General features: G+C 46.4%; 1 protein-coding gene across 6 annotated transcripts in view; it reads right to left on the bottom strand.

The window, feature by feature from the left end:
- The window catches only part of RALGAPB (Ral GTPase activating protein non-catalytic subunit beta), a 64,029-nt gene extending 49,304 nt beyond the window's left edge, over window positions 1-14,725 (bottom strand). For all 6 annotated transcript variants that reach the window (XM_066330506.1, XM_066330505.1, XM_066330504.1 and 3 more), the window contains exons 1-5: window positions 14,589-14,725; window positions 8,118-8,330; window positions 7,201-7,403; window positions 3,025-3,188; window positions 2,216-2,402 (exon numbers count right to left, since the gene is read on the bottom strand). In XM_066330506.1, the coding sequence (XP_066186603.1) occupies window positions 2,216-2,402; window positions 3,025-3,188; window positions 7,201-7,403; window positions 8,118-8,300 (737 nt within the window). In that variant the 5' untranslated portion in view covers window positions 8,301-8,330; window positions 14,589-14,725. The remainder of the gene's footprint in view (window positions 1-2,215; window positions 2,403-3,024; window positions 3,189-7,200; window positions 7,404-8,117; window positions 8,331-14,588) is intronic.
- Between the last annotated feature and the right edge of the window lie 8,582 nt (window positions 14,726-23,307).

Genomic DNA, 23,307 nt, shown 5'->3' on the forward strand with positions numbered 1-23,307 from the left:
GAAACATTTACTCTCAGCTTATTGCTAATAACCCAATTCAAAGAACTGTTTACTAAAACATTTTAACTGTTTGAAGCTGGAGCTTCACTGAAGTATTAAAAGTGGAGCTTAAAATACCACTGAACTTAAAGGCACCTCAGAGGAGACTAATTTTCCATGTATCAGGCATAAACCAACATTACCGAACACAGACTAAAACATTCCAGAAACCCTGCAGACTCCTGTGCACCAACAGAACCAAGACTGTTAGTCAACAGTGGGAGAGAAAGTGTAGGCACAGTGTGTGGTGCAGAACACCAACGCATGTTTTGAGACAGAGCTGTTCTTTTCAGCTCAGATCAGTGAATCATGAAGTATTTTCCATTATGTAACGCTACATCTAACAAGCTAAAAATAGCTAAAGGAATAGCGTGGGAAATACACAGAACTCGTACTGCAGCTTTATTTCCCAGGGGCTTAACAAATAGCTGCATAACCAGGAAAAACCTACCTACACTTCACATTTTGACAGGTAATTCAAAGCAAAATTTTTCCAGGTTATAATAAACCTTTACAGAAAAATACACTATTGAGTATTTCACAATGCAGGAATTTTTAACGTATCTTTCAGCTAACACAGAAGTTAATAGTATTTCAGGAGAGCTGGAAGGAGACCCAAATGACCCCCAAATGACCCTTTTCACAAGCAATTAATCCAGTTCTTTTTCCAAGAGTCTGAGATTTGTCCCACAAAGACTTCATACCAAAAAGACCTCAATATTAAGGATACTGAAACTCTCCACACTGTTCAGAAACTTCTACTACAGCCAAAACTCTCCTGCAAGCCCCAGATGTGAGTGTTCCCTCAGTCACTTTGCAGGTGACACCGAGATGGGCAGGAGCTAACCTGCTGAATGACAGGAGGGATGTCTAGAGAGATTTGGGCTGGCTGGATCAAGGGGCTTAAGCCACTCCATGAGGTTCAACAAAGCAAAATGATGGGTCCTGCCTTTGGGTGACAACAACCCCAGAGCCACAGGTTTACAGTAGAGTGGCTGGAAAGCGCCCAGTAGGAAATGCCCTGGGGGTGCTGATCAACAGCAGCTAAACAAGAGCCTGGTGTGTCCAGATGGGCAAGACATTAATGACACCTGGCCTGTATCAACCAGGGCAGTGACTGTCCCCTATGCTGGTGCACTGGTGAGGCATCTCCACTCCTGGGGACAGTTTTGGGCCCCTCATGGCAAGAAAGATATTGAGGGGTCGTATCAGAGAAGGGGCTGGAGCACAAGGAGCAACAGAGAGCTCGGAGGCTCCAGCTTTTCAGCCTGGAGAAAAGGAGACTCAGAGGGGACCTTCTCATTCTCTACAACTACATGAAAGTAGGTTGGAGCCACCAGAGGGTCGGCCTCTTCTCCCAGGTAACAAGGGAGACAGGACATGGGGAAATGGCCTCAAGTTTGTGCCAGAGGATGTTTAGATTGGATGGAAAAGGTTGTCAGGCACTGGTACAGGTTACCCACAGCAGTGGTGGAGTCACCAAAGGGTATTAAAAGACTCACGGATATGGCACTCGGGGACATGGGTTAGTGGTGGGCTTGGCAATGCTGGGGGTATGGTTGGATTTGATGATCTTAGAGGTCTTTTTCAACCTAAACAATTCTATCATCATATATGATCCTTACTATTACTATAGCCAGCAAGACTCAGTACAGCTTTTCTCCCCTGCTCTCTAGAGCATAGAGCCTGTGGTCTGCCTCTGGTCCATCACGTCTACACTGCCAGGGCAGAAGCGCCAGGCAACTGTAACACAGTTTCAGCCCCACAGGGTCCAAGCAGAGTCCAAGAGTTACCCCAAACCCAGCAGCATAAGTACTAACAAGCACCTAATAATTCTCATGGTGACACACACACATAATGCTACAGTAATATTCTTGAGTCACTCCTCAAGGCACATGATGAAGAGTCACAACGATGGAGACTAATACACAAACACCGCAAAGTGCTAAACATCACAGAGGTGCTAAGCTTACACAGGAAGAGAGAGAATCCAAATCAGATCTTCCCTTGCAGAACAAACGAATACACACACAATCCAAGGATACAGCAAGATTTCTCACTTTCTATTGCTTATCCACTTTTGGATTGCTGTGCATTCCACAAATATGCAACTCCAAAACATGTATAATCATGATTAACCCCATACATGCATTTATTTTCATGGGATTTCTCCTACCTGGAAGTAAGGGCACAAATGACCTTGCTCCATTGTTCAACTACTGCAGGGTGATGTCGCCAGTTAGCCACCATCTCTTTGGCAGTTTTCCAGTAAGGAGGTGTTGGAAAGCACCGCGTACAAGCCAGTAACCATACCTCAAATAGCACGCCAATTAATTTCTCAGCCAGATTCTCAGCAATGCCACCTTACAACAGAAACCAAGCACACCTTCAGTTAGTGTTCCATCTAAATAACTTCAAATACCTCCCCAAAGAGGTTTTGGTTTAAGTGCATTAAGCCCTTTTTTTCCTAATTTTTAAGAGTGAGCCTTGATTGCTACCTACAGCCAATTAGCCTTTTTGCAAGACCAAGTGCAATAGATAAAGTCCAGCTACATGTGTGTAATAAGGGACAGCAGGAATCCACCAGTCTCAGGAAGTCTTCTGTTGCACTGTGTCTATATTGAAGCTGGTTGGGTTTTTTTTAATAGGTAAAACTGACACTATCATTTTGCACTAGGCAGGCTGAACAGCAAAACAAAGGGGTTTCAGTGAAACAAACAGGGAACAACATTGCCTGAAACCATTCCTGTATAAAGTAATTGTCCTGCAAAAATACTTTCAGGAAAACTCAGCTCCTAATCATCATTCAGTCTTTTCTGACAATGTTTTATTTTGGAGTAATGGGGCAGAATTAGGAGCATGCTACTGTGCTTTGGTAGCTCCTTAAGAGCTTTTAATGGGTTCCCCTATTCTGTTGGCAGCTGAATGTCAAGAAGGGCCAGAAGTTTTTTCAGTAATTGAACCAAATGGAAGACAAACATGAACCTTGCACAGTTGGAGCTGCTAGAAGAGTGTCATTGATCTGAAGAAGAAATAATAACAAAACCTCCCAGGTTTCTCTTGCCATAATTGTCGACTCATGCGCCAGCTTCTGGACAGCTTTCAAAACCTGCAAGCACAGTCTGATCTGACTGGATCCCGGGTCTGGCCTGCAAGAGAAGAAAACAATACTCAAGAAACAGAACTATAAAGTGATGTATTCCATAACATGAACTTTCAGCAACTACAAAAAGAAACAAGTATTATTGAGCGAGACCCAAGAACGTGAGCCAATATGCTTCTGTGCACCTCAACTCTGTCTCTAGGCATCCCAACTGCGCCTTACTGAGCACAAGATGCAACATAACACTCTTCTCCATGTGAAGCTCAATATGTAGAGCAAACACCAGAGCAAGCACAATCCATCATCTCAAATTTATCTTCCGCCAAACAATCACAATCCAGTTGAGACATCATGAATTACTACATACATAATTCAGAAGTGGCAAAATCAGGAGAACATATTGTCAGCAAACTCATTTAAATTCTTCCTACTTCTCCTCTTGTTTCCAAATCAACTCTTACCCTTTCTTCTTTTAGTCTGATGTTCCTATTTAATGACCCCCTTCTCTATCTTCTTCTCTTAGTAGTAAGGAATAAGAAAGAAAGGAAACAGTTTCATAGTTTCTAGGTTTTCCTGTAGTAATCAGATCCACACTGGCACTGCTGAGTCACTCAACACAAAGTTGTGCAGAAGCAGCAAAAACCAGCGTCATCTCTTCCCATAAGTTAGTCGGGATAAGGCAGAACAGCTACAAAACAGTAACATGACATGTTCTGGACAATATCTGAGAATGGTAAAAAAACCAAGGAAGCCTAAATTTTAAAGGGTGAAAGAGGAGACTACAAGTTAGAGCGTGCAGTATATGTAAGGCATATTTCAACCTGTGGCATCATTTCGTCATCCCTCCTACCACCAGTGAAGGATAACAAAAAAAAATTGTAGAAGTATTACCCTTCACTGGACTACTAAGTAGTATTATCAGATTCCTACCAAACATTTCTAACATGGTATAACCCACAAGTCATGTTGCATAGCAAGCACCTCAAGAATGTGCTGGTCCACTAAATAAATACATTAGCTTTTATCTTGACAGCATAAATGTTGTATTACAGTACTGGAAAAAAGATTACAGAGATGAGATAATGTCTAATGCAAAACTGCACACTTCTAGCCATAGTTGAGGACATCAGTGGGTTGCCTGCTGCTAGTGCTAGATCATAACCCAGGGTCTCTCAACAGAACAACAACTTTGGGACAAGTGAGTCCTGCCTTGCTTACAGCCATATTTTTTGCCTGAGCAACAACAGAGCAGTTCATTTCAATTGAAAGATATCCTTAATCTATACAGGTTTGAAGCTTCTAAGGCTGCTTCAGTACTTGTTTACCTAATCATTTAGAGAAACTAAAAAAACAGGGCTTATATGCAAGCTAACAGGATACTTCTGCGCTAATTTTGTAAAGGCAACTCAGAGATTTCTGTCTATCTATGACTTCCTCTTGTCCACAAAGTTGACCAGTGGCAAGTTCTGCTTGCACTATTTCTAGGTTTTTAGGTGTCTAGATTTCTATAGACCGTGGCTTTTTGGCCATACTCCTTCAGAAGTACTGTTCCCACGATTTCATATGAGAAGCATATGAAGTTATTACAAAAGTAGTACATTGGCAGTCACACGTTCAATGGTCTCTCAAGCAATTCCAGACATTTCTGTTGCAAAGGACCTGGATATCTGTACCTCACTCTCCTAGAGAGGCAATACAGGGAGAGAGTTCTCATATTTCTTTCCAACAGAGTCTGTGGAAACTTTATCTGACAGCAGTAACAACCACTACTACTTAAGTCATTTTCAATCCCTCTTGGATATTCAAGGGTTGACAGAAATGGAAAGCCTGGGGACTATTCAAATACGTCAACCAAGTGTCTGCTTCTTCAGAGAGGACAGAATGCCAGTGCAGGAGGGAAGGAGGCAAACACCCTCTCTCCCATCACTGCAGCAGATAGAGGTAAGGTAACCTGACTCACCCAGCCCTCACAGTTTTATTTTTCAGCACCACACTATTTCAAGGACTGTGCATGTAAATATTTGATTCAGCTGAGCACTCAGATCAGAAGAATCTATATGCACCTTCCCTGTATGGGTGTACACAAACTCCCGAGATGCCATTTACACTGAAGTCCCCACTTCAGACTGCTGCACTTCACACCTCACCTATACATCACTGTCTTGAGCCTGAAACCTTCACAACTCTGGGCCACCGTTTTTAAGGCACTCAAACCAATAGCTACATCATTTCCAGAGAACCAGGATGAGGAAGGAAGTTCTTTTAATCACGACCTTCCATAGGACATAGGCTTATAATGAAGATGCAATATCTTCAACACAAGAACAGATTTTTCCAGGAGACAGTTCAGTACAGATCACTGTAACAGCTCCTGGGTAAGTTTTCTACATGAGCCCATCAGCATCCTGCATCTATTGGGTAAACCCAGACATTATTCTCTTCCCCAGCACAGACACCTAGATCTGAATCTTTGTTTTTATTCAAGGCAGGTGTGCACAATTCAGTTCTGCATTTCGTATGCAGTATGGAAATTTCTCCTGTTGCTGTAGTGAATATTGAACACAGCTCCCTGGAGGGCAAAACTTAAAAAGAGAGTAGGGACTTGAACATCATTTTAAGTGTTGACAGCAGCAGCCATGAAAAATCAGTGTATGAGATACATCTCAGAGGCTCTTGAAAGAAAAACTACAGAACAGCTATACTACAGGGACAATGTTTTAAATAATGATTTTTCAGCCCTCCCTGTCTCTAGATGTTAATTATTTCATTCAACAGCTATCACACGTAATCTATTAGCCTTCATCGAAGTCCAACAATGATTGTGGGAGAGAAGGGTGAAACGGAAGCTTGCGCCAACAGTATGCAAAAAGCTGTACTACTGAGCTGCCTGCTACTAGGGCCTCTGATGTGAAAGCAAGCAAGGGATCACAGAAACAACTGTTTAATGGACTAGTGAAGAACTCCTTCTCTGCTGTGCCAAGGGAATAAAGGATTCCAGATGGCAGACTGCATTCTGCACTTATTAAAGCCTAGAGACAACCTCCTGCCGCAGTCTAATCCAGAAGCTTGCTTTCCTCAGACCTGTGTAATTGCCTTGACCATTCTTTAACAGGAATTAAATGCATTTTTATTACAAGTTAAGAGCAACAACAGCTAAGAGTAGGTGATAGACTTCAAAGCAAAGAACTCCTCTGAATTTGCACAAATTATTGTTCAAAGTCCTTCATAAACAAAGCCTTTAGTAAAGTGACCCAAGTGCAGCTGAGTACTTTGAAGGCCACCTGCAGTGATACATATTTAATACTGATCAATGCAGATGATCTGATACTTCTGGACATATACTAAACATTGATCTGAAGTTAAGTACCTTTTCAGAGAGCGCTATTATTTAATCTTATTCATCCACTCCATATGTGCAACAATAGCAGGTAAACTTGCCATAAACTATAAATAAGGTAATGATGTTTGCACTGACAATGTAGCTGTGTACAAGACCTAGAATGTCTATCTCAACAGCATCATCCAAGGATGTCAGGCAGAAAGCACTCTGCCATGGGGTTCTTCCAAAACTACCAGTGAAGGACAGTCAGTGTAACCATGCACATTTAACAGGCAGCAAGATGCAGGCACAGAGCAGTCACATAGTGCAAGATCCTTCAGTATATCACAGACATCGTCTAATCCTGACTAACAAGGGCTGGGACTGCCACGATGAGCTCTTGGTTTATCTCAGTTCTACACTATGAAAAGCAGCACATGGTCACACAGTAATGCTCTTCTGCTTTTCCACTTTACCCTCCAGTCATCCAATACAGATAAATCTTGAAGCTCTTGGGACAGTAAATATTCAAGTATATAAACTATCTATGATTCTAATTACTTAACCACAGCAGCAACAACTCAATTTGCTACTGCAAAATTACAAAAGACGTTTGGAGAAACACCTTCCTCCTAAGCTTGCAGCAACAAGCAGTCTTCTTTTACTCAAGAGCCTCCATGCCTCAAGAGTCTTCTGACAGGTTACCTGCTGACTATAGCTTGGAATCACTAACACTCACCTTGGTACAAAGAGATTTTGGAGATGTTTGAGAATGCTTTGAACATAAAGGTTTGGTTCCTTAATAACAGGTAAAGGAATGGAGTCCTTAGGTAATACAAGTGCCATAATCCAATCTGTATACACATCCACACAGTATTTCACAGTATCGCCGTCCAAAGGGAGGGTTAGTCCATAACAAACCACCTCCATAGTCCATTTTACCTAACAAATACAAAGCAAAAATTATTCAAAATAAATATTCATAAGCAAGTACTGGTCAGAGCACGTTAGCCCTAACTCAAAAAAAAAAAAAAAACCCCAAAAAAACAAACAACAACAAACAAACCCCAAAGAACCAAAAACAAAACAGTAGTTATGTTGTACGGGCAATTCTGTTTAACATATCCTGCAAGAAAACACCAAACCATTAACTCACATATCATGATATTATGAAGAATATGAATAAATGGCAAATCACTCTCTAAATCCTGAATCTCTTAAATCTAAACTGTAAAGAGAACTCTTTGGAACACACAAGAGCTGCTGGTGAAAGATTTTCAAATTCCAATAAATACTTATACTATACAAAGACGTTTTTGGAGTCACATACTGTTACTTCAAAACTGAAGGTAATTAGAAAGGCTTTGTGTTAAATGCTAAATTCCTTGGGTTTGTTTTGAGTTTTTTGGTTGGTTTTCTTTAACCTGAATTTCCTGATACAGTAGCTCAGAAAAACATTTACTATCAAGTCATGAAGTACACTGTTGCTCTGATCTAGTTGCTAATAAAAACCCTACGGAGATTACTAAACTAAAAATATAACACACATCATAAAACTTGGGACAATAAACAGAGAAAAATAAAAGAGGCTACAGAAAACCATTAGACTGTCACTCTTGCATGAAGGAAAAATCATCTCCAAGGAAAGACACTTACTTCTTTGTCTGTTTTTAGTAAACTCTCGCTTCCAACAGATGATGCAATTAAAGCTTGTCCAAGAGGACGCACCACTGCATTTGCCACTTCTCTCCCCACATTCTCAGGATAGCTGTGAAGTACACTGGTATTCCCCTGATCATTTTGAATGACAAGATGCAAGGATCTCCACTCTGAGTACATAGTGCCTCTATGCTACAATCCAAACAACACCTAGGGAGCAAGGAAGAAAAAGAGACAGTTAGTCAAAATGTCTATGATATGAGTTAGCAAAACTGAAGCTGTGTATCATGATCTAGACCCTTGTAAATTCAAGACACATATATGCATTTCATACACTTGACAATCCAGAAGAGAGTCCAAATGTTCTTTGACCTTAGCATGTTTTTCACACAGACAAGCTTTAACATAGCTTCATTACAGAGATTACAGCAAGTTTCAGTTCAGGACTCTCAGCCCGTTTTAGATACTTAATCCTGAGAAGTGACTTCACCTCACACTTCTGCTTGCACCATCTTTGCAGGAAAGATGCTCCCATTTACACAACATCTTCGGGTAAGTAGAAAACAGCTGTACAAGTATTCTGCTCATGAAGTAATGGCTACAATTCATCCTCTGTTCCCTTTTTCACCTCAATAGCAGTTAAAAAGAGATACCAGGAAACTACCAGGAAAACCTTAGTCATCTGAGAAGACAAAAATTCAGCCTCTTTTACATTTGTAAGGTACTTCCACAGCAGACACTACTCAAAACCGGTAGCTGAAAAATGCAATTGAGTAATAATGAAGAGCACCCTTTATTTGCAGTGAGTTCAGGATTGGTTGAGCCTTAGTGCATCACTAGCTTAAACTCAGTATCATTTTAGAGTTTCATCACAGCACATACAGTTTTCAAATCCACAGCATTGGTGTGTGTTTCAAACCCTTGTAAAGTCAATATACACAGAGATTCACTCCGTAAAAATCCACATTTGTCCCACGGATTCCAGACAGAAAAGCCACTAGGAAATCTACCAGGCAGTGCTCCCAGAACTAGACACAGCTCTCTTTTCGGTAACAATCCCAGCACAACTGCAGTTGTGCATTTCCTCTCATTGCCATTTGAGATCAGGAAGCCAAGCTGGCCATGAATTAACCAGGTTTTTGCAGTGATGGGAGCTTGGGCTGGGTACTTTGGCACTGTTGTGAAACCTCAATCAGCAGAGGCGATCAAAAGCAGCAGAAGTTAAGCTGTGCTCTCACAGTCCCTTTAGGCAGCCGTGCCCTCCCCTACCAAGCGCACGCAGGACACCTCCGCGCTGTACGGGGCAGGGCCGGGAGACAGGTCCGAGCGCCCCGCCCCGGGAACAGGCGGGGCGAGGCAGCACCAACCATGGGACGGCACTGGGCAGCTCGGGGACACCCACAACGCTGGGCCAGGTTTGATCCACGCATCAAACACATCCAGAGATCTGATCTAACTCAGATGAGAAACATCTGTGCTAACACAACACAGCAGTGAGGACCCAGGGACAGACGGGTGGCAGGAACATCCCTCTAACAGCAGAATGCTTTGTATAGGCTCACAACAACATTAAACTGCTGCTCGAGCAGGTGGTACCACAGCAGCCCGAGCCACTAGAACTGGGACTGTGCCATCTCCCTCTCCTCCTCTCCCACCAGAATCGGCAGTCTTTTATCCATTATCTGAGCCAGCTGACCACAGGAATAAGGAAAGCAGGGCTGGCACAGGAAAAAAGCAAGTAGTGTTCAAGAGACACAGCTCAGAGCAGCTCAAGCTGTTACTGATGGCACTCCAAGATACATTTGCCAACTACACTTACCTGGCACAATTTGAAGCCAGTTACACAGGGAATATTTTGAATGCTTCCCTTAGGCCAAAACTAAACAAGATGCCAAGCCTGGAAATATACTTTCCTAGGGAAAAGCCTATTTGAACAAGTTAGCCTAGTTAGCTGACTCCCCAATGTTTATACCCAAAACCTATGCAAAAAGCCTGATGATTCCCTTCAATGGAGACAGAAAAGTGAGGCAGCAAGATCTTGTTTTCCTACTACATCTTTTCTGGTTTGAGGCAGCAATCATGTGTGCTTCTCTGATAGTAAGTTAACTAGAACAGCAGCAGCCTGCAGGACATAAAACACCTACATCCTTCAGGCGCTTTCCCTCCTCTAGGGGCAGAGTAAATGCTCATGTCACTGTGGTCAAAACCCTTAGCCTTAGAGAAAAACAGAAATTTCATGAAACACAGAAAAGTCACACACACACACCCCCCCAAAATCAAACCAAACACCCAAAGAAAAAAAAACAAAGAAAAAAAAACCCACAAAAACAAAATACCAAACAACACCCACAAAATCCCAATCCTCAGTAAAGGCTTTAATCACTGCTTAGCTTCACTATGTTTCCATACTGGTATATTTTCCTTTTATACCTTGTGGCCACAAAGATGCTTCATCCCCCCCTTTCTCTCCCACCTGAACACCATCTTAGTCCCTAGCATGTGTTTGGAGTAGAAGGGTTAGAAGTGATATGTAATCCACTTTCCAAGACTCCCTCCTCCTCTATTAGCCCCACAGTACTTTGCCTCTATCCCCAGAGTAGAGTCCCTACCCCCTATCCCACAAGCTACTTGAATTGGAAATGGCTGCAACCTGTTAGGATCAGAGTACTGCTAAATCTATCTAGTATGCAGCTTCTTCTAACTGGACATGAATTTAAAAAGGCTGGAAAATCTCCACACAGTGATATCCAAGATAATGCTCCTGACAGATTCCACACACTGACAGCTTCCTAATTTGCTTCAGACAAAGAGCATCTAATGCTGCGCAGCAGCAGGACTAGACTTATCAGTAACTACTGAAACAGCAACAGCAAACTGAAGACCAAAAAAGCAACTGTCACATCACATTTGATTTTTACTTCTGTTTCTCCAATGCTTTTGTATTTCAGCTTCAATAAAGCACCTTCACTGGCACAACTAACATCTCCCAAGTTTGATGATGCTGCATATTCGCACTTCACATATACATACATCTTACTGGGGTTCAAATAACTAAGGACTCTCAGAATGCTGGCTAAGAAGAGGGGTGAGAAGAATAATAAATAAACCCCCATTGTTCACCAAGCAGATTTACACACTCTTGTATGCTATATGTTCACTGTATATTCCTGGAGGCTGGACTAAATAAAACATCCTCACACTTTCACAGATAGACCTGGAAAGAAATTGCTAGCATTAAAAGAAGCAAGACAAAAGATATATTCATTTACTATGAAACTGAGCATGAATTCCAGTATTCCCTACTGTGGTAAATAATCTGGATTTCAATGTATTTTCTTCCCAGTCTGTTACATTCTAGGAACTTCTCTAGTTATCACCATATAAACCATTGAAACTGGATGTCTCAGCATTGCAGACCCAAGATCCTCAGTTCTCAAACACTGCAGAAGTCAGTGAGCACAAAAGAATAGTGAGTCCATAAAACAAAAATTAAAGGTCTGTTTCCAGTTTCCAAAGACTTAATATGAACAGCTGCAGCCAAAATATTTAAACCCCCGGATCACTAAAGTTAGACAGTGAGAGCTAAACAGAGCCACATTCTGCATTACTGTGAAGGAATGTGCAGAAGGTCCAAGCCTGAAGCTGAGGTGTTTGGAGCATGTGCAGGGGAGAGGTCAGGGAATCAATACCCATGTACAGAGCAGTTCCTCAGAAAACGTGCACTGAGGAGGGAAGTGTTAGGGGTAAACATGAACATTTAGTCTTTTGTGTTAGCAGCTTCAGATGTAAAATGAAGTATTTTCCAATGCAAAAGAACTTCAAGCACAAAAACAAGCTGTCCCAAAAGATCTTTCTTGGCTTTTATTAGAACCAAAAAAGCAGAAGAGACACAATGGTTAGTAGTACTAGAAATGCAAAGACGATCAGCAGAGATATGCTCAAGTGTGGAGGCCCCTGAGCCTGTCAGGGAAACTTCTAGGCCAATGCCTCAGAAGAATCTACCACAGGCTTTGGGAAAGTCTCATAGCTTAGGGTGAGCAAAAAGGCTTCCCCCATTGTGCTCTACAATATTATGTTAATTTACCTCAGTTTTGCTCTTCCCATTGGCCCATGGGTCTTGCCCACCTCTGTTGTTCATATATGTCCCTGGTTCTCGAGACTTCTCCTTTCTCTGTTTCCCTATCGGTTGTGGTATCAATGATGCTCCATCCTTAAGTCCCCTATAGGTCATTGCCCTTTGCCCTGCCCTTGTACCACCCCCTGCCCTCAGACCGTGGGGTTCCTGATCCCATACTTAACCCTGGGCACTCCTTTGACCTTGGTCTTTCTTTCCCTAAAACCCTTCAGCATGTGTCTGCAAAATAAACTTTATAAAGGAGACTCTTCCTGCCTTTGCTGAGCTAGCCATGGTGTGTGTGTGGACCTGAGTGCCTTGCCTGTGTGCCCACCTGAACGGCTTCTCCAGAAGAGATGCTTTTCAGAGAGAGGTAGCAGCAACCACCATCCATCTCCACACTGCTACACTCAAGGAAGGCTGAAGGTCTAATTGAATCTAAAAGAGAAGCAGCCACAAAAAAAGGTCTACATCAAAGTTCTGGGATATCTTTTTAAGCATATGCTTTTTAAGTATTTCCTGGGAAAAAAAGAAAGCCTTCTTGTTTAACATGACCTCTGCTACCCTACCTAACAGTACTAACATCTGCACTCTAGAGAAAACAATTCTTGTCAGAAGGCCATCCTGCCACAACTCACCCTCCCCAAAAGCACAAACCAGACATTTATGAGCCGTTTTTCCCAGTCATGTGACATTCTGAGCAAGAACAGCTGCTGTATGCCCACCTGTCCCACTGCCCCCCAAGTTCATGTTAGAGAAAGAGTTAGATCTAGCTGAGACTAACTGCACCTCTGGTATTAAGTCTACCAGGCCTGAGGAAGCACAGCCCTCCTGGTAGCTCACCTCTGGAGCCATCTAACAGATCAGCTCTGCCTAAGGTACGCACTGTGTGTAAAGGACAACAGCCAGAGCAGAGAGCAGGCAAAAAATAAAAACGGCAAGAACCAAATAGAAGACCTATCTGAGAGAAAGGCCAGCAGAAAGTTGATATTTTAAGTATTTTGTTAAAGAATAAAAAAAAGTATGCAGGTCAGGGTTACTACTAATTTTTTTTAAAAGTGTACATTCAAGGCAAGAAGAGATGCGGCACACAAAACTAAGGAACTTCTGTCATCCTTTCCCAAGCCATTCAGCCACAGCACTACTAAGGATCAGAGAAGAGAAACACAGCTGCCCTTGCCCAGAGAAAACAAATTTGTCAGGTTTTACTGCATTACTGTAGCAGAAGTTAATACATGAATGCACAACAGGGAAGGTTAATTCTCAAACATAATGTATCATTTAAGCCACAGGATGCCAGTCTCACTACCTCCAGCACTCGCAGTTCATGGACCCCATGGCCTCCTTAGTTCCCAGGAACACTGCTGGACACAGCCTGGCCAAAGCAGGAGGCAAAGCACCTGCTATACAGAAGGCCACTGCCTAGAAGTTGCATACTGTTACAAATGAAGAGGAATAGAGCCATAGGAAAGCAAAAACATAGTCAGTTTTATATGTTTTGGTTACTATTCTGCTTTCAAGCATCATTACTCAGACATCAGCACCACTCTGCTTCTCACGATCACTCTCATTTTTAACAGTAGATTTGAGAAAATTATCTTCTAGACAGGTTACCTGAGTAAGTTTTCAAACCCCTCATCTCTGCCAAAAACTATTTAAAGAATTTGACCACGAAAGAATGTCCTCGACTGAGAAAATTTTTACTCAGCAGTTTATTTTACACTGGCCCTTATTCATCAGTCCGATTTCTCATGAAGGCTCCAAACTCCTCAAGTAGGAAGGACTCTTGCAGGCACAGCCCCTTTATTCCGAGGAGAAGCCTCGTTGCAGTCCAGTATTTGCCAAGTACAAACTATCTACTATCCATTGGGCCGGGAGACCAAAGGAGACAGGGAAAGCAGAAGCCCGAGAGCCCGGGAGGCGTCTGCGGGCTGTTGGTCGGACTCTGCAGGGAAACAGCGACACAAACTTTTCCCACCCTCAGGCCCAGCTCCCGCTCGCAGGATCCACACGGGAGAAAGACCACAGATAACACCTCACGCTCCTCCCAGGGACCCGAAACGCGGTTCTACTCCTGGGCCGAAGCAAGGGCCGAGAGGGCCCTGGCCCGCCGGGGAGGTCATCGAGAGTCGCTCCCGCCCGCCCTGCGGTGGCTCCGCGGCAGAAGCCAGGCTCGAGGCGCAGGGGGTGCCCCGGAGACGTGCTCGCCCGCCGCCCGCCCCGCTCGGGCCCCGCCGCGGCAGCGCAGAGGTCAGCGCGGCGGAGGCTCCGGGCGGCGCCCGCGCCACAGGCCTCGCGGGCGGCGAAGCTGGCCGAGCTCGACAGCGCCGTGGCCGGAAGCCTGGCCGTCTTACCTGCGCCAAGAGCCCGGCAGACATGTCGGGGCGCGCCGCTCCCTCAGGCCGCCGGCGCCACGGGGCCGCGGCCACACGGGACCGGGAGCGCCGCTCGTTGCGCTCGGCCCACACCCGCTTCCGGCAGCGCCACAAAGCGCACGGCGGGGCCGAGCCCTGCACATGCGCGAGCACGCTACACTGCGACGCCCCGCCCCTGCACACAACCCCTGTGCCGGCGGCACCGAATAAGTCGCAGGGACACGATGTGCGCATGCGTGGAGTGGCAGCAGCCGTGCCTTGTGCTGCTGTGGTGCTCTTCCTCTTAAAGGGGCCGCGCACCCCGGCCTCGCCCGCACCCCGGGCTGTCCGTGAATCCCGGAGGCTCCGCCATCTCACCGGTCCCCGGGCGTTGCATACGGGCCTGGGGTGGGCCTGTGCGGCTCACCGGTACTGACCGCCCCCGAGCCCTCGGGTGCGAGGACCTGCTGCCCGGGCCCGTCCAGCTCGAGCGACCGGGAGCCGTCGGTGCCGTTCCGCTAGCCTGGCTCCAGCTCCTCTTCCCCTGCCATCGCGGGGTCTGCAGGACGCTGCTGTCCTGTCCGACCCTGCCCTGCCCTCAGGCCCCGCTTCTGTTGCGCCCCGGCAGCTGCAGCCCAGCCCGGCTGGGACAGCGACAGCACCAGCTCTGTTTCCTCAGGCTATGTCTCGCCCTTCCCGCGATCTTAATTTCCATACCGCACTCACTTGCTGCTCCCCTAGCTCATAGTATTGATTAGTCTGCAGGTGCTGATAGTACTTAGCTACAGCGACCTGGGTTACCTGGGTTCGAACAGTGTGGGCAGCCTGTGAGGAGGGGATTCTGCCCTCTGCCCACTCAGGTGAGACCCTCACCTGCAGAGCTGCCTCCGGCCCTGCGGATCCAGCACGAGAGAAAGGTGGAGATGTTGGACCATTGGAGATGGTCCCAGGGCTGGAACCCGTGTGCTCTCGAGCCAGGCTGGGAGAACTGGGGGTGTTCTCCTGGAGGAGAGAAGGCTCCAGAAAGACCATAGAGCCCCTTCCAGTGCCCAAAGGGACTCCAGGGAAGCTGGAGGGAGATTTGGGACAAGGGATGGAGGGACAGGACAAGGTGGAATGGCTTCCTATTGCCAAAAGGCAGGGTCAGAATAGATTTCTTTAGTATTTCTTTATTGTGAAGGTAGTAAAACACAATTTTCTTAGAGAAGCTGTGGCAGCCCATCCCTGGAAACGTTCAAGGCCAAGCTGGGCAGGGCTTGAAGCAATCTTGTCTAATGGATGATTTCCCTGCTTATGGCAGGGAACTTGGAATAGATGGCCTTCAAAAACTCCTTTCCAACTACTCTCTGGCTGTGAAACACAGCCAGTGGAAAAGGCAGCACAGGGCACTCTGCAGGGAGCACTGCCTTGCTTCACAGCCCAGCATTGTTTAGGGATGATGCAAGGGCTCTGTGTCCTGAGAGCCCCTGGGAATGGGCTGTTTAACCTCACTCCCTGCTGCAGCTGGGGAGTGACACCATCTGCCTGCCTGAATCACTCCTGGGGACACACTGTGTTCACCTCTCTGCAGTGTTCTCTGCTCTCTGCAAACACTCCAGCAGGTGCACTGCTGGGAAAGTCAGCCCAGTCTCACAGACTCCTTATGGGCTGCTCCACGGAAACCAGGTTTCCAGATCCTTTCTTCAGCACTTGCCTGCACTGTTTCTTGTTCAGTGAAGCACTAACATGTTAACTTAAACAAACAGGAGCCTGCAAAGCAATTTTTAGCCCCTTGTATTGCCATCCATTGAAGGAATACCATATATCACAGTTGTCATAGGTTAACACATTTCAGTTTTTTGGTTAATGGAATATTGCCCTGCCAGGACCTTGCACCTTGTTTTAGAAAGGACAGGGACCTGTCAGGGGTCAGTTCTTGGCTACTAGCATGTGGCTTTGACCACTGAGAGAGTTGAAGACAACCTTTGGTAATACCCATACAAAACTGAATGTGCCCAAGCCAACCCTCCTTTTACTTCTGGACGGAGGAGAAGGTAAGACAGCTCTGAGGGGTGGCTGTCTTGGTATGGGAAGACAGGTATCTGCCAGGGAAAGCTGGAGCTTCCCTTGGAATGGAGAATGTAAACCACCACCACCACCTCCCTTTTTTCCAATTATAAATTTGCAGTTAAAAGCTTTTAGGCAAAAGATTTTGGAAATAGAAATAGCAGTTCTTTACTAGTATGTATAACAAAGCAAACAAAAACAACAAAAAAACCTACAGCATTGATAACAAAAACAGTACCAAGAACCTCGAGGACTTTGCTACAAAAAAACCCAGGGCAGTTTGGTCTCGGTGCCTTTGTAGGATCTTCAGAGCACCAAGCAGGGAACAGTGGAAAAGTCCCGGGCTGGTAGCTGTGTGGGTAATTCAAGGTAATTAGGGACAGGCGATTGGAAGATGTCGCGCTGTACGGGCAGACAGAACCCCCCTTCCCTCCTCAGCAAACGTCACTTGACCCCTAATTAGCCAATAACACCTAGTTTATAACGTAAGCAGAAGAAAATGGCGCAATTAACACAAGTTATATAAACCAAGGCAATGCAGTAATAAATGCCATTTGCCATCCACCACACTGGTGTCTGTAAGCTGATGGCCCGAGCAGTCTGGGGTTGGCCGCCGTGCTGTTCCTGAACCAGGTCACCACGCCTCGCAGGAGGCAACAAGTGGTGCCGAAACCCGAGAAATCATCCTGGAAAAACGGGCGTCACCTGGACGGGTGAAGCAACGGCCAAGCAGCGGGTCTAGCTCGGTGAGGGGGACGTCCCTGGAGCAGCAAGGAGGATGGAAGTTCTTGCAAAGGTCGTATCTCAGATTCATAAGCAATGGGGAATTGAGTGCAAACTAGAAGATTTTACTCTTGCTATTGCGAGACTGATGCAAATTGGGGTCATTGATCGTCCGGTGGAGATACTCCACCCAGAAATATGGGGTAAATGTACTAATGCTCTGGCCGAGGAAACAACGTCCTCAGGCTCGAGAAAGCATCTTAAGGCGTGGGGAACAGTTGTGCAGGCTTTGCAAAAGGCTCTGCAAGAGCAAAAGACCTGGAAAGCTGCACAGAACTGCCTGATGGTCACACCCCCGCTGGGGGTTGGGGCAGCCACACAGACCACAGACGAAAGTGATTTTATTGAGTATGAAAACTTGCAGGGGCAAAAGCCCCTTTTACAGCCTCAGAGCTCGGATCAACCTACAGAGGGAAAGGAGCAGGCACAAGTATGTTGGGAAGGGTTAGAGGAAGAGGCCAGGAGCGCCGCTGTTAAGTCAGGGTCCAAGGGGGCCTGGGAGAGACCCCTGCCCTATGCACCACAAAATGGCATTGAACTACAAAGGGATGAGAGAGGTGCAGCCGTGGCTAGAGAGAACAAAGAAGGTCTGTTAGATAACATGGACACTTGCAAACAGTGTATGTGGGAGAGAAAAGTGGACAAGGTCAGCTCAGACGCTTATCAAAAAGCATCCTGCAAGGCAAGAGCCTCCCCTAGCAGGAGGCGGGGTGAGCCGAGGGGGAAGGAGTGGCCCGACCCTAAAAGAAAGGGGCAGGGTCGAAGCCTGACAAAAAGGTACCAGAGCCCAAAGCCTCTGGTCAGTCGACTTCCGGCTCTGAGTCAGACAACAGCTGGGACGAGTGGTTTCAGGAGTGTTCAATAGCTGACTCGGGCTCCGACTCCGACAAAGAGATAGTGAAGGCAGGTAAAATCAATAACCTTAATGCTCCTGCTTGGGTCAAAGGGAAGGAGCAAACTCCACTCATGGACTGGAAGAAAATAACAGTAGTGTGTGCCAGCTGGGCCCCTTCAGCCAAGTTGGCCTTTACGGTCAGAGTGGGGGGGCAAGGCAGAAATCAGAGAACTTATTCACCACTAAACCCTAAAGATGTGCAGGTGATTGTCAAAGCAATTGTGGACAGAGGGATCAATTCAGCTATGGTTTCCACCCTCATTGACAGTGTTTTCGGGGGAGATGACATGGTTCCATTTGACATTAAACAAACCTGCAGATTAATTTTTGATGGGGCGGGAATGATTGTCTTTAAACAAGAATGGGAGGACAATTGTGCAAAGCAACTAGCCTCGGTAACTGGGGCAGACCATCCACTACATGGCTCCAGCCTGCAGCGGTTAATGGGCACAGACCCGACCATGATCACCCCCCAGGCACAGGCCGAGGGCCTACGGCCCCACGAGGTCATGGTAACTACCCGTGCTGCTAGAGAAGCTATCCACTCTGCCTCCAGAGTTATTGCTAAACCATCACCATGGGCCACGATAAAGCAAGGCAATACCCCCAGAGGCAAAGGGCCCTGTGCTAGCAGAGTGTTTACGCCAGCAATGCAATTCAACCGCTAAAGACATTTTGTGGTCACTACCAGCAGGGTCCAGTATCGCAGACATGATTAAGCATGTCGCCAAAGAACAACTAGCCCCAATCCAGGCAGCCGTTCGTACTGCAATAACTAGTGTAATGGCATGCTTTAAGTGTGGCCAGGCAGGCCACGTTGCAATAAATTGCCCCCAGTCAGGGCACCCATCAGCAGCAGTCTTCCCACACCAAACACGACCTAAGGGGCCGTGCTGGGGGTGTGGGAAGAAAGGGCACTTTGCCAAAGAATGTAGGTCCAAGCCTCAGGGAAACAGGAGGGAGAGGGGGCGGCCGGGCCACACACAGCTCCCTCCCATTTGGAACATGAAGCAGCCCAACTATGCCAATTCTCAATGGGGCACGGAGCTCCCATACCCACTGCCCCCTCGAGAAATGACCAACTTTGCAGCTCAGCCAATAGATCAGCCAGATCCATCTGCGCCCCAAGAATGCCAGGAACAGGCCTCTGGGAACAAGACCCCTGGGTGGCCTTGGTCATGAAGATAGGCAAACACCCGCTTATAGTCCAGGGATTTTGTTATCTTCCTAAAAGCTCTGACGACACTGCTATCCCTCTTGCTTTTTGGATTGATCCTGGCTCAGACGTAACTGTTGTCCTGGAAATGTATTGGCTCCCACATTGGGAAGTAAAAGAGGCCCCTATGGTAGGTGGAATTGGGGGGCTGTCTCGGGCCCTCAAAAGCACTCAATTAATAGCAATAACACTTCTCACTAAAAAAAGACAGAGAAAACTGTCACCCTTTTCCTGTATGTTATGTCAAGATGTCCACTCCTGTTAGGTAGAGATGCCCTAGCCCAACTGAATGTCAGTTTGACAAATTTATTCTGAGGGCCACAGCTGCGTGCCGCCTTCACCCATCAAATTAACATGGAAATCACTTGACTCTGTGTGGGTTCAGCAGTGGCCCTTGTCAAAGCCTCGAATGACTGCCCTCCTTGAGCTAGTTAGCCGCAAGCTGCAGCAGAATCACATAGAACCCTCCACAAGTGCATGGAACACCCTGGTCTTTGTAACACCCAAACGATCTGGTGAAGGCTTCTGCCTGCTGCACAACCTGTGGGAAGTAAACAAAAAAATCCAGCCAATGGGCTCTGTCCAAACTTTACTGCCCATGAACTCAATGATACCAGAAGGGCAGCCCCGTGCAGTGCTTGACGTTGAAGATTGTTTCTTTTCCATACCCCTACATGGTGAAGACAAGGAGCGGTTTGCCTTTTCTGTTGTTTTCCCGAACAGCCAACAGCCCAGCCTGCGCTTCCAGTGGAAAGTTTTGCCTCAAGGAATGCTCAACTCTCCTACCATCTGCCAAATCACCATAGACTGAGCACTTGCATAAAGTTAGGGTTCCTTTGAGAGGTCGGACTGAGCTATGACACATCCACACTGATGCAGTGATAAATGTCGTACTGACGTTTATTGTTTGTGTATCCATATTTATCTTCTTACAATTTTATTGACATTACAAGGCACACAAAGAATGTACACATTTGCCGCCTTAAGGTAGCTGCTGTATTAGCACTATACATCTACATGTGAACACCCGTTAGTACCTGAAATACCTTAAGAAAGAGAGGTGAATTTTTGCTGCGCCACAACTTGAATTTCTACTGCACCACAAAGGCCTACAGGTCCCGCAGACCCAAGGAGCCCACAGGCCCCACAGGCCAAAGGGCCTAGTCTGGAATTGCTCACACCTCACTCCAAATACAAGTCATGTCCTCCATCTCTTAGAAACTCCGCTACACTTGCACCTGTCCAACTGTCCTGGTTTGGAATAAATTAGGGGAGAACCTCTAAAAGTCCCCTAAACTGAACCTCCACCACCCCTTCCCCCCCAGCCCTGGGTTCAGGAAGGAAAATGCCTTGGAGGAAAAGTGGAAAAAAACGATTTATTGACAATGAAAAAGAACACTCCCCAACACCAAAGTAAGAAAAACAAGTTACTGTGGGGGAGGGTACGACGGCTTCTTTGCAGGCCCAGAGATTCTCTGACTTCTCAGGTCAGGTCAGGTCCGGAGCCAGTCCAAAATCTTCGGGGGGGATGGGAAGAAAAGGATAGAAAGAAAAAAAAACAGCAGCAGCAAGAGCCAGTGGCAGGGGCAGGTAGCAGGCAGAGAGAGAGAGAGAGAGAGAGAGAGAGAAGCAGCAAGCAGCAGCAGGTCAAGCGAGCAAGTGAGCAGCTGAGCCAGAGAGCGATACAGAAGCAGCAAGCTCGCAGCCCAGCCAGAGAGAGAGAGCGAGAGCAAGAGAAGCAGCAGCAAAAGCAGCAGGCCCCGCCAGAGAGGGAGGGGGTAGCTGCCAGACACAACAATGTAGTCCAAGATATGGGATAGAGGACAGCGTCAACCCAGAACACCGACACAGCAACCCGGCTGCAACTATTATCCAATACATGGATGACATCCTAATCTCTGCACCAACAGAAGACCAAGTAGATCGACTAGTGTCAACAGTCTCAGAGACTCTGAAAACAAATGGCTTTGAAATTGCAAGTGCAAAAATAAAAAAGGGACCATGTGTAACCTTTCTAGGAGTGGGAATCACAAGCCTCTACCTAACCCCTCCCCAGATAAAAATCTGTTGCAACATCAAGACGCTTCATGACGTGCAACTAGTGGGATCCCTGCAGTGGCTCCGCAACATTGTCCTGATTCCTCATGAGATCATGGACCCCTTAAATGACCTCTTAAAAGGAAAACACCCATGGAAGCAGAAAACTCTGACACCAGAAGCAGCAAGCTCGCTTGATTTTATCGAACAGCAAGCAAATGTCCATGAGCGCAGTCAGCAGATGGGACCCAGGCACACCACTTGATTTATATGTCCACTTTACAAAGAAAGGAAGAGTGAGAGCACCAGCCCAAGGACCCCCTGACAAAGCCCAACCAATACAATGGGTAGTCCTGGGAAAACCATCACGCACATCTTCCCTGGGAGTCAAGTGTCTTGGCAACCTCATCATGAAAGGCAGAAAACTCGCCCTAAGGCACCTGGGCATTGCACCTGCGAAGATATACCTGTCCTTCCGCAAACAGCTCTCTGCACAATCAACAACAGCATCTAGCCCTAGCCCTTGCTGGTTTTGGAGGAGAAATTCGCAACGCAACAAAACCTCCTTGGACTCAGCTGCTTGCAATCGTCGACATGGACCTCTCGCCAAAAGTCATCGATTGACCACAACCAGGGCCAACAATCTTCACAGATGCATCCTCGCTAACCTCAACCGCAGTGGCAGTGTGGGAATCAGAAGACAAGTGGCAATGCATCAAAACAACCGACCCTACGCTTTCGGTCCAGCAACTCGAAGAAGCAGCCGTAGTACTGGCATGTGGACTGTTCCCAGAAGAGCACCTCAACATTGTAACCGACTCCATATTTGTAGCCAAGCTCTGCCTAGCCATGGCAGGGCCCGGTGTGTCAACATCCACGGCAGCAGTGATGCTTGAAGAAGCACTTTTCTCGCAAAAAGGCACCATTTCCATTATCCATGTTAACAGTCACAATCCCACCAAAGGGTACTTTCAAAGCTGCAATGACAAGGCAGACGCTGCTGCTAAGGGACTGTGGACACTGAGAGATGCCCGTCAGCTACACGAGTCTCTCCACATAGGGGCTAAAGCATTAGCAAAAAAGTGCGGAATCTCCACCATTAATGCAAAACACATTGTAGCCACATGCCCCCACTGTCAGAAATCACCGCTGTGGTCCTGCGGAGTCAGGCCCCGAGGCCTTAAAGCCTCAGAAATATGGCAAACAGTCTTTACACTATGTCAGCTGCTAAAACCCCGAGCATGGCTTGCAGAGACTGTAGACAGATACAGTGGAGTAATCGTAGCCACACGACACCTTAAAACTAACTCCAAAGCAACCATCCAACATTGGTTGACAGCCATGGCGTGGCTTGGTGTTCCAAAGCAAATCAAAACAGACAATGGCCCAAACTTTGTTTCAAAATTGAGTCAGGCATTTGTTTCAAAATGGGGTATCTCTTTAGTACATGGCATCCCCCACAATAGCACCGGGCAAGCCATTGTTGAGCAAGCAAATCAGACCTTGAAAGCCAAATTAGAAGTATTAGCAAAAACAGAGGGTTTTGCTAGCTCCATTCCCCCAGGAGACCAAGCACGCATACTGGCAACCGCTTTGCTGGCGCTGAATCAATGCCCCAGGGGAGATGAAACAAACAGCCCCGCTCAGACACACTGGGCCACTTGAGCACTGGAGGAAGGCCCACCGGTTGTAATTAGAAATGAGCTGGGGGAGTGGGAACAAGGCTGGAGACTAGTACTCAC

This window comes from Sylvia atricapilla, chromosome 16, assembly GCF_009819655.1.
Source record: "Sylvia atricapilla isolate bSylAtr1 chromosome 16, bSylAtr1.pri, whole genome shotgun sequence".
NCBI lineage: Eukaryota > Metazoa > Chordata > Aves > Passeriformes > Sylviidae > Sylvia > Sylvia atricapilla.